This window comes from Pan troglodytes, chromosome 8, assembly GCF_028858775.2.
Source record: "Pan troglodytes isolate AG18354 chromosome 8, NHGRI_mPanTro3-v2.0_pri, whole genome shotgun sequence".
Taxonomy (NCBI): domain Eukaryota; kingdom Metazoa; phylum Chordata; class Mammalia; order Primates; family Hominidae; genus Pan; species Pan troglodytes.
In genome coordinates, this window is record NC_072406.2 from 71555297 (window position 1) to 71567905 (window position 12609).

The 12609-nt window shown below is 39.5% G+C and overlaps 1 protein-coding gene across 8 annotated transcripts in view; it reads right to left on the bottom strand.

Moving 5' to 3' along the window:
- Positions 1-12609, bottom strand: part of FAM13C (family with sequence similarity 13 member C) — a 117888-nt gene that overhangs the window by 48566 nt on the left and 56713 nt on the right. For all 8 annotated transcript variants that reach the window (XM_063781812.1, XM_009458484.5, XM_016918349.4 and 5 more), the window contains one exon: positions 9265-9328. In XM_063781812.1, coding sequence (XP_063637882.1) covers positions 9265-9328 — 64 coding nt within the window. The remainder of the gene's footprint in view (positions 1-9264; positions 9329-12609) is intronic.

The window sequence follows — 12609 nt, forward strand, 5'->3', positions numbered from 1 at the left end:
TAAGTACCATATTTTCTTTATCCATTTGTCTGTTGATAGACACTTAGGTTGTCAAATACTAATATTTTGTAAGAAAATAAGAAAATTCAGCTCTTGTCTCTCTATAAACTTGAGTTTTATAACCTTCAGAAGGCCAAAAATGTCCTAAAAAAGACAATAGGTGCCAAGGCTAGGAAGGCCAGATGTCCCAACTTGATATGTGTCCCTGTAAACCTCTGGGAAGTGAGGACAACAAAGTCCACTCTTGTACTGCAGCTCTTTCACCTCACCCCTGTACCAGACCCAAAGCTGGATACACATTTGCTTCTCAATAAATCCTGTTGAAAGAAAGAATTACCCTTAGAAGAAAACATCTCAAAGGTCACAGCTCTCAGGAAAAATTTGGTCTTCAGTTCAGCAGTAATATTTTCTAAAAGTTAGCAGGGGTAGGGGGAACAGAATATATTTATGAAAGCTGTCAACTTTGTATTTCACCAAGTGAGAGCATGTAAGAAAGAAAACAAACAAATCCCCTCCCCATCATTTCCTCACAAAATGAAAATTTTAAGAACAATTTCTAAGTGAAAGGTTGTTCATAGACTTTATAAAAAAACTCACTATATTCATTGCTCTTACGTTTATACTTTTGCCAAAAAGCAATAAAAACTACAGCACAGGCTGGCCCCTGGGAGCCACTGAACTGGACACAGTTCCTTCCAGCCTTACATGAGAGAGTAGGAAATTAGTAGTATGAAGAGATATACATGAAAGAGTGAGCAACAAGAAAAAGGATCAAGATGTCATGCCAGAGAAAACAGGAGGAGCCAATGGGACAAAGTGACAGGGGAGCTGGGGAGATGGGTAGGCTGCCAGGCAAAAGGCAGCACAGGTGGGTCAACTAGGCAAGTCCTGCCTCAATGCCTCTGCTCAGCCCAACACCTCTGATGCTTCTCCGAGGCAGTTCCCAGACAAGGAAAAATAGAGGCAGCTGCTGGCATGGCTTCCACTTTTTCTGCCAACACCACACTAAGGATTCTCCTGAGGGTGAGGCTTACAGACCTGGTTTCCCTGGAAATAAGAAAGCAGGCTAGATAGCTGCATCTGAACAACGGGGCAGAATAAACCAGGCCTGGAAGCCATTCAGAACTTTTTTGCCATGCAGTTCATTCAACTGGGAATGAAAACTAGTATTCATACCGTGAACATGTTGGCTACAGGATGTCCTCATTGACACTGATAACCAAAGTTGTCTAAAATTAAATGAATCATAGGATACTGCTCCAGCTGAGGAACAAACCTTGGTAGGGGAGCAAGGTGACTCTACCTCAACTCAGAAAGCCATACCAGAAAAATGCTAAGTGGCATCCTGCAGGGGTCCAGCAGAGAGGAAAATTACCTTGGAGATCATGCTTCCAGAGACCAATATTATGCAGCATCTAATTACTTATCTTCTGAGAATAGCACTCCTAGATCCTAAGTGGGAAATATGGCCCAAGACTAACAAATCAGCTTATTCCAAACACCAACATCACAGGAACTGGTTCAGAAATGGGCACATGCCCCAAGCCAGATAAATCAGACTGAAGTATGGGACTTTTTAGAACTGGGAAGGAGAGACTGTTATTTCACTGTGTGGTAGGCAGAATCCTAATGGTAGCCATCAAGATTCCTATATCCTGATAACATAATCAAACACTAATCTAGGTACTTCTATGAAGAGATTTGCAAATGTAATTAAAGCTTTAACTTAGCTGACCAAAGATACAGATTACTTGGCTGAGCCTGGACCAATCGGGGATGCCTTTAAAATGCACAGAGTTTCTTCCAGTTGGTAGCAAAAGACAACATTATAGAAATTCAAAGCACAAGAAGGATTTGCCACGCTGTTGCTGGCTCCAAGATAAAGCGTGAGGAGGGGGAGTGTGACAGCCTCTAGAAGCTGAGAGCTGCCCTCAGGTGACACCCAGCAAGGAAGCAGGACACACAGTTGCACAACTACAAGGAACTAAATTCAGGCAATGACCTGAAGAAGCTGGGACGGGGGCTTTTCTCCAGAACCTCCAGATAAGAAACTACCCCAGCCAGTGCCTAGATTTCAATTTCATGAAACCCTAAGCAGAAAACCCAGTTGAGTCCACCCACATTTCTGACCTACATAACTGTAAGCTAATAAATAAATGTTTAAAGCCACTAAGCTCTTGGTAATTTATTACCCATTAATAGAAAACTAATATACACTGGAATTACTAAATAATTTGTCCCTAAAAAGGGGCTGACCTAAATAAAGATGAGGCCAATATAGAAAAAGAAGAACCCAGAGATAGAAATAGATGGCATCTCCAGTGATGAGTTTTCAATCCCTGGACCTAGCCATGCATAGAGCCTATCCTGATCCTAAGTTTTCTGCTATATGTCAATAACATCCTGTTCTTATTAAAACCAAGTTGAATTGACTTTCAGTCACACCGAAAGAATCACAGATACTTTTTAAAACATCCTCACTCAATCCCGAACTAAGGCCTAACCCTATAGACTGGGTTTGCATTTGAATAGAAAAATAGAGCTGCCTATTCTTACAGAAATAATACCATTCAGTCAGCTCAAGAATGTTAAAGGCCTAAGAAGCCTCTTCCTAGACCATTTTCACAAAATTAACACAATTTTGAGGAAGAAACACATCCTGAACAAAACAATAAGTACCATCTTGAGGCTTGACATGGTTTGATGCCAAAATACCTATATGATAAACTGTGGATGCTAATAAAAACACAATCTAGTCCTTCACATGGAGATACACAGAGGCATAGACACATGCATACCGACTCAAAGAGGGACACTGCATGTGTGCAAATTGTCCTACTTTTAACAAAATTAACATATTAATGGATTCTTCATAGATATCTTTGACATTGAGGCTAAAGTTTAGTTATTATGACCAGCATAATTGAACAGATAAGAGTTAACAGTAGTATGGGAAGAAAAATTAATTTTTCATATTGATTTCAGGTAAATAAATCATCTCTTTCATACCAAGCTAAATAAAAATAGGTATCCCCTTTGTAGAATAAGACTGCAATTACAGATCCAAGGTTAAACTTCTTAATATTGATATTAGGTCATTATTGAACATCTGTTGCATGCTAGTAATTTATTACATTTGTTTCTTATAAGATAGCCTCTTCCTCTAGATTCTAATGGTATTCCTAAGGAATTTGTCCTCTTTTGGTAGAAAAACAGTCAGAATATAACACAAGTCTGAATCCATGCTCATTGTGAGCATCTTCTCTTCCTCTGGTTCCCCAGTAACCAATGAGAGTGATGAGGACACACACAAATCTGGAAATCTCCTGGCTATTTTTGATAAAGTCAATACTAAATTTCAAAGCAACAACAGAGGCAGAACATACCTTTAGAATGCCCTGTAGGGTCAATTAACAGCAAAAATATTTCTACCTTATTCTATAAACACAGCACTCAAAATGGAGTCTTCAGAATAGAGTTACAGTAATATTCTTTCCATTAAAGAGATGTTATTATCCTCTCACTCTAACCCATTTATGCCTAGTGTTCCATTATTGGAACGCTAAGCATGTGGGAGTTATTTATATCCTACTGCTCAAAGTCATTGCCAAGGTCTGATTGCAAAAATTCAAAACATCGCAACCTTGGGCATAAATGGACAAAGCACTCATAAAGGGAGCACAATGCAGTATCAGAGAACTTGTGCTTGCCTTTTTCAGATGTTTTAGGTTCTGCTAGTTACCAGGTGAAATGGCTTAGCCAGTGTGACGGTGTTAACATTCCTCATGAAGTAACAATGTGACTGAAATTTCTCCACCTTCAAAAATCATTTCTCTTTCCTACTCTCTACCTCACAGTTAGAAATGGGGAAGCAAGGTGGGAAGGATAGATTATCATCCCCTTTTGACCCTCACTGTTGAGTCTACCAATTTCTTCTCCCCTACAAAAGACAACACCATCCTTTCCCATTCCATGACCTGGATATTATAGGACTCAGCGACTTCCATCTGGGTTGGTTTCTTCCTCTCCATCAGTGGCCCCTGACATTCAGTTACTTCAATGTCCAGGCTAACCATCATGCTATTGTCTGGCTTCATAATTCCTCAACCCCCTCAGTTCCAGGGTTCCTTCCACTTCACTATGGCTGGCTGCCTCAGCAAGTTGCAATAAACTTCAAGGATCTCAAACCTTCTAAACATAGTCCCCATCCCCTCTATCTCATTCACTCCCTGCAACTGAACTTATTCTGTCCTCCTAATTTTATTAAGGTTTTAGATTTTTCTATGTTCCTACAGTGAGTCATCCCACTTAGACTCCTTACCATGTGGGAAACATACCTGGGGGAGACAGACACCTGTCTCTATGGTTTTACTCTGGGGACAAAAAAAAAGTCAGTATATCCACCTAGTATTTCTCCCACTGATGCCTTAAGTCTTAGCTACCTTGAAATCCTCGCCATTGGAGGTATAGAGTTTATTGGTGTGCAAAAGACTCATGCAACATTTATCCATTTTTGCATTCCAGGATTTAGCATCTGCTTCTTTGTGCTCAACACATCTCTCTTGGGTAAACCCATTAACCCATGAGAAGATTGTTTTATTTTTTTCAGATTTATAAGCTGGCATCTTAGGCCTGGAGAGGATAAACGATAGTGATGGTCAATGCCAGCACAAGAGAGTTTCATGGCCAATAAGCCTCAAAGACAAGGGAAATAAGGAATCCATGTAAGGCCACCAAAGCTTCTCCTTCAAGGTCAATTGGCTTGTGGCTGACCTTACCTATATAACCTTGAAATTCCAGGTAAGAAGTAAAATGTAAACAAACTCATATTCACTCAACTGACATTGTTTTATCCAAAAGGTAAATGCAGAATACCTTCAAAGTATCTATCAGATAAGAAAATAAAGTGTTTTTCCTGAGCACAGAGGCCGTGAACAGTTTTTGAGGTGATAACTTCCTTCTGTATGATGATGACATAAGAGTTGGGTTGGGTGAGTATAATAAAGAAGAAAAGAAGGCCCATGGTGACCCAGAGCTTCAGCCTGCTCCAGCCATACCACTCCAGATCCCCAGTTGATCACAATTCTTCACGTACAATAATGTGGCCTGTCTCTCGTGTGAGACTGATAAATAACTATGCTAAGCACATATGTCTCTGCTATTGCACTACTTACTATTCACTCCCCAAACTAGGCTTCAGATGGTGGGTTGGCCAGGAGGAGGCCTTAACCATGAGTTACTTGGTTTTCCTTATTCCATCCCTGATGGAAAGCTATGGCTACACTCTGCAAGCACTGGGAAAATGGAAGAAGGATAGAATCAATGAATGTTAAAATTGAAAGGCCTCAATACTATAAGATCTCACTTATAAGTGGAATCTAAAAAAGCCAAACTTTTAGTAGAGAGTAAAATAGGGTTACCAGAGGCTGGTGGGAAGGAAGGAGGTGGACAGGGAAAGGGGAGACATTAGTGAATGGGTATAAAGTTTCAGTTAGAAAGGATAAATCAGTTTTGGTGTTTTATTGCACCACACAGTGACTATAATTAATAATAATATATTGTATATTAGCTGAAATAGAGGATTTTAAATGTTCTCATCACAAAGAACTGATACATATTCAAAGTGTTGAATATGCAAATTTGCCTGATTTGTTCATTCCATAATATATCAAAACATCACATTGTATCCGATAAATATATACAAATGTACAATTATTATTTGTCATTTAAAAATCTAATTAAACTTAAAAAAAATCTCTGAAAGGACACCTAGAGTTAGCCCAATTCAAAACTTCCTACAGAGTTAGAAATGCGGAAGCAAGGTGGGAAGAAAAGATTATCACCCCCTTTTGACCCTCACTGTTGAGTCTACCAATTTTTTTCTCAGTAGTTTTAGTTTACAAAGGAAACTAAAAGAAGTTGATGTGGTGCTCTTTCATATATAGTCTGGGAGTTGGAAACAGTAGTTTGAGGACCCAATATGGCTTTTTTTTTTCAGGGAAGGAGAGATTTATTCGTTTTCTTTATAAATATGTTATTTTTCTTAATTGGGACTGAAGCAAGGAATGTGATCTACAAGCATACAGAGAGTAAAAACAATCATTGTTCTTCATTTTATCTTTCAAGTACCTTTCTGATCTATTGAATGATTATGATTACATGGACTGGCAGACTGACTAAGACCAAGGATTAAGGTGGATGAGACACTGACAGATCTCAAGTCTAGAATATTTTCCAGTCAGGATTCGAAAGATCCTAACCCCCAAAATCTGATGTCTTACCGAGACAGAGTCATACAGCTCAGGTGAATGTCAGTAGAGAGATTTAATCAGTTTTTTTCTGGAAAAAACTCCTATACTCTAGTCCCAGAGACACCAAAAACCGTGGAATAAAAAATGCAATTCCTATCAAGAGACTCAAAGTCAAAAACTGGGAGCTCTAGGCTGGCAGAAGAAAAATGAGACTGGCAGGTGTCAAATCTATACTCATGCCAAGTGGAAACAAGAAGTTAGTGAGCTCTTCAGCCCACTAGGAAAGTATGAGAAACACACACAGAGACAACATACGTGGATACGCTACACCATGTATCACCATGCCAGGCGGAGAAGACCTCGGGTCAAGTGCCAGCTCTGGAATCAAGCTGAGCCCCATCTGTCAGTCACAGAGCAAGTGGACAAAGAAGTACAAATAGTAGAAGTGAAATACCAGACGTAAAATTTGGGGAATGTATAAGGTACGTAGGTAGCATCTTGTAATTATTACTATGTACAACATATGGAAACATCTGGAAAACACTTTTGGACCATGATTCTCATGAGGCTCAAGAAACTCTTTTTTGGTTTTAGACTCGCAAATTGGTATGGAAGAGAGTGCAGTTATGGAACTGGTAGGTTCTTTATAAGGATGTGTGGGGAGGTGGTGAATAAATAAAATAAAGGAACAAAAACCAATGAAGAGAGCTAACATAACAAAAAGTTCTACCTTACATGTTTATTTAGAGACGGGAGGCATACTCCTGTAAAAAGTCAGCTGTACAAAGAGGCCAGAAAACAGCTCATAGTAATAAAGATATATATGAAAGATAACAGCAGCTCTGGTCAACAACCAGAAACAAGTATACAATGAGTTACAGCAAGGCAAATGAAAACTATGACTATATACCAAACATGAATGACCCTCATGAATATAATATGGAGCAAATGAAGCCAGACACAAAAGAGCATATGTAATCCATGAATAAAACACTAAAAAATACTAGTTATCTTCATAGGAGAGTAGTGACTGGAAGGAATTACAAAGAGGCATCTGGGATGCTGGTAATATTTTGTTTCTTGATTTATGTGCTGGTTGCACACTTTGTAAGAATTCATTCAGCTGTATACCTATGACCTGTGCACTTTTCTGTATGTATTTTCTATCCCCATTAAAAATATAGCAATGTTTCCCATTTGTGTTCCATAGGGACTCTGTCGCCTAAAGAAATGTTATTAGGTGGTTCTTCCATAAAAGAGTTTGGTGTTCAATAAGTTGAGAAATGCTGGGAATGGGACATTTCAATCCATGAGTGTGAACACATCCACCCTCTTTGATGATCTCTGTCCCATTCATATTGCACGTCCTTCAAGTTTCCCCAAGGTCTTTTCTGGTCTCCCAAATTTTGGCCATAACAGAAACTGCGTGAAAGAATGTGGGTCAATCTATATAGTTCACCCCCTGATGGAAAAAAAAACACTGTCAGCACATACTGTATTCAACCAGTCTGGATCAGCAGCGTCACCTCTGTATGGAAGTGCACACGTTTAAAATATGGCGATGCCTGCTGTTTCAGATGGACTTCTCCATCCAGTGCTCTTAGGCTCAGGCAATCAGTGCAGTGAGCTGGCACACTTCATGTCATTTGCAAACACAATGTAGTGAAGGAATACAGAAAAGCAGGTTTTCAAATATAGCTTTTCACAACTGAGATTTGGGAATGTTCAAGTGATCTCAGCATTCCCATGGATTTGCAGCTCAAAAAACAGTTTCTCCCAAATACTTGAAAGTTATCGTGAGTTGACTCTTATAATCACCTCATTTTTCTAGTCACTTATGTCAAAACAAAGCTTTGCTCCTTTACAACTAGCATTTTGCTTGTTCACAGCGGGGCAGACAGCTGCGTTCACTGATTCAGGCTCTTGCGTCTTTTCTCTTAAACTCTTTTTCACTCACTACTATGAGGAAGATTGTAGAATTTGGAGCCTGTCTGTATGCACACACACAAAAATAACAATTCTGTGTTCTTATCTTTAGGACACTTTTTACCACTTTAGCTATTTAACTTGGCTTAACCAAGCAGCTGGTTTACCTTTAGCTATTTATTTCTACCAAGTTCTACCAAAAAGAAAGAAAAGAAAAATAAAATCACCTAAATTAAGTGAAATACCCTTTTTGTGGGGTGGGAGAGGAAGAGGAGGAAGGGATGCATCTTCAAAACGTCAAATAAACAATTTGCGTAAAGTCCATCATTTCTCTTTTTGGCATCTGATCATCAGGTCTTTTCATTCTCTTTGCTATGACCTTAATCAGACGTACTAAATACCACCCACTACTACTTAATTTACAATGAGGACAAGAAGAGCCAGACAGAGTATTCCAAACCAATGTCTTAAACAATGGCATTCATTATAATAGATATCATAATTATATTACATTAATTTCATACAGGAGAATTCAATTACATATTCCAAAGAAAATCCAGAACAAGCTAATTAACATCATGATGTCCAGTTTGGTGGGAAATGATTTGGATTGGAAAATACGGCTTCACGTCTCGAAGTCTACTAAGAAAATCACATTGCAAACACTAAACTATATCATTCTTAGTGGATAAACAGTAAGTATGATTATGTTTGGAATTGCAGAAGCTGTTAGGAAAAACAGAGATGTAGACAAAATAAAATTAAGAGAAAATTTTGCAAATGTTAACTGTCACCGCCACGGTTATACAATCCTGAAGCAAAGCTGAAAAGAGTGTAACAAAATGACTGCTGGACTTGGGTTAGGGCCAAGACATCGCAAGCCACCTCACAAACAGTATTTTAAATGTTTGCTCCGGAAAAAGGAAAAACATTACCAATTGAACAAAGAACTATAAGTATTACAAGTTCACTTAAAAGCAAAAATACTAAGTTTTCATGAGAATGAATTCCTAGTACTGTGAAAAAGAATAGTAAATCTCATGATTGGCTAATTCATGTTCTTATAACCAGTAATGATTGCACGTACCTCATTTAAGTCCTGCCGAGTTTCAAAAGCATCCTTTGGCGAAATGGCAGTCCTCTGGTCTATTCTATAAAATACAAAGAAAAATTATTTCCATTTAAAAGAAACGTTTCAGTGATGTACATGTGAAGCTGGTGGCTGTACCCCTGATAAAAACCCTTGGTTGTGTCCCACTGCCTGTAGAATAAAATACAGACTCCTTACAATGGCCTGCAGCACATTATAGCACTTGAATCCTGACAGCCTCCCTGGTCCCCTCTCCTACCACTCTCACCCTTGTTCACCACACTCCAGCCTCCCTGGCCTTCTCTCTGTTCCTTGAACAGGTAGTGCTTGCTCCCTGTTCAAACCTTCACACTTGCTGTGCCTGAGCCCAGACTGCTCTCCCCTGGGATCTGCATACAATTCACTCTTATCACCATGTATGCATCGGCTCAGCTCACAGGGCACCTCCCCAAGGAGGCCTCCCTAACTAGACAAGACATGCCCTCACCCTCACTCTCTAGCATACTGTCCTGTACATTTTCTTCTTAGCACTTCCTCCTATTGAAATTATACATTTATTTGCATGTCCACAGTAAAGTGTAAGCTCCAAGGAGGTATTGATTATGTTTATTTTCTATACTGCTAAAACCTCACCTATTAAAAATTCAATAATTGTTTTGATTGAATGAATGTGATCTGATACAGTTGCAGAAAGATACCATTTGTCTGCTGAAGACAGCTTATGGAAATTTCATCCTATCTCTTAACTTACACAATAAATGTTATAATATATGCTGGGTACCATGGTGCAATGGTTTGGATGTGGTTTGTTCCCACCAAAACTCATGTTGAAATTTGATCCCCAGTGTGGCAGTGTTGGGAGGTGGGGCCTAGTGGGAGGGGTTTGGGTCATGGGATCTGTGACAGGGGAGGGATAAGGAAGTGAGCTCTTACTCAGAAATAAATTTGTTCCCATTGTGGTTTTGATTTGCATTTCTCTAATGATCAGTGATGTGAGCTTTTTTTCATTTGTTTGTTGGCTCCATGTATGTCTTCTTTTGAAAAGTGTCTGTTCGGCCAGGCGCGGTGGCTCATGCCTGTAATCCCAGCACTTTGGGAGGCTGAGGCATGCAGATCACTAGGTCAGGAGTTTGAGACCAGCCTGGGCAATATGGTGAAACCCTGTCTCTACTAAAAGTACAAAAATTAGTGGGGCGTGGTGGCAGGCGCCTGTAGTCCCAGCTACTTGGGAGGCTGAGGCACGAGAATTGCTTGAACCTGGGAGGCGGAGGTTGCAATAAGCCGAGATTGCGTCACTGCACTCCAGCCTGAGCGACGGAGTGAGACTCAGTCTCAAAAAAACAGAAAAGTGTCTGTTCATGTCCTTTGCCTACTTCTTTTATGAGGTTGCTTGTTTTTTTTCTTGTAGATTTGTTTAAGTTCCTTATAGATGCTGGATATCAGACCTTTGAGGGATGGGTAGTTTGCAAAAATTTTTTCCCATTCTGTAGATTGCCTGTTTACTCTGTCAATAAGTTCTTTTGCTATGCAGATGCTCTTTCATTTAATTAGATCCCATTTGTCAATTTTTGCTATTGTTGCAACTGCTTTTGGCATCACTGTCATGAAATCTTTGTCTAGGCCTGTGTCCTAAATCATATTGCCTAGTTTGTCTTCCAGGGTTTTTATAATTTTGAGTGAAAACCAAATACCGCATATTTTCACTTATAAGTGGGAGCTAAATGATGAGAACACATCAATCTATGAGACACATAGAGGGGGACAACACACACTGGGGCCTTTCAGAGGGTGGCAGGTGGGAGGAGGGAGAGGATCAGGAAAAAATAACTAATGGGTACTAGGCTTAATACCTGGGTGATTAAATAATCTGTACAATAGACCCACATGACACAAGTTTACCTGTGAAACAAGCCTGCACTTGTACCCTGAACTGAAAATAAATAAAAAAAGGGAAGGGAAGGGAAGGGAAGGGAAGGGAAGGGAAGGGAAGGGAAGGCAAGGGAAGGGAAGGGGAAGGGGAGGGGGAGGGGGAGGGGGAGGCGAAGGGGAAGGGAAAGGGAAGGCATTTGTTCCCTAGAGAACAGCTTGTTGAAAAGAGTCTGGCTTCCTTGGTTTCACTCTCTTGCTTCCTCTCTCACCATGTGATCTCTGTTCAAGCCAACTCCCCTTTGCTTTTTGCCATGGGAGAAGCAGCCTGAGGGCCACACCAGGTGCAGCCACCCAATCTTAGCCTTTTCAGTGACCATTATTGTGAGCCAAATAAATTTCTTTTCCTTACAAATTATGAAGCCTCAGGTATTCTGCAATAGCAACACTAAATGGACTAAGACACATGGCGAAGCTGGGTTTTGCCACTACATGACTGACAACAGAAGAAAATGAATTTAAGGCATATCTACTCAAAGTCATTTTCTGTAGCTTACAAACAAAAACAAAATACACAAAACTCCACTGTTGAAAGATCCTTAGGTCCAAATCATAATTTGTCAAATTCTATGGTCCAATGTCATCTGTTAAATAGAATTCAAGTTTTTCTGAGACAGTCTGAATGCTATTATATAATAAACATATTAACTTATAGTTATTATCCTTATAAAAAGGCCAGTTATCTTAATGAATAAGAGATTTGTCAGTGTTAACATTTATAAAAAGATTTCTTTGGGGACCTAGTTATTTACAGTTACTATTCTGCTCCAATTTGCATCCTGAAGAAAGCATATATGTCCTCTAAATGGGCAACAAGGTCAATATCTAAATGTCATAATGCACATTTAGAAATGCCAGGAGCCTAACTTCTTTAAAATATTCTTAAGAATACCATTTTTTTTCACTCTACAAGCTTTGCTTACTGTGCAAACAATTTCTAATGAGAAAAGTTAAGGAGATGGTAATAGAAGAAAATTGTGAAGGTCAGACTAATGTCCTCCATGCCTGAACAAACCAGCATTTCCCTCCTGGGTGGGAGAGAGCCTAAGGCTCCCAACCACAAGCTCAGGCTTAGATAGCTCAAGGGGAAAAAGAGAGTGAGGAGGAAGACTGCTGGCTCACACATCTAATATCCATCAATCCCCTGAACCACAAACAGTGATTTCAGTGCATCAGAAAATACAAAATAGCTCTTTCCTACAAAATAGGCAAAAGCAGTCTTGGAGACAGGGGTTAATCCACCCTACTCAGTAACACCTAACACTTTGAATGGCTCGTAGTTTCTTTGTAACCCTCAGTAGTTCTCAAACTACGTTTCTATAGAGTAGCACCAGCAAAATGGAAGAGTGGTATTCTCTAATAGAAAAAATATTTACTGGTTTACACTCTTCAAATACAAGTTTTTCTAGGGCTTTG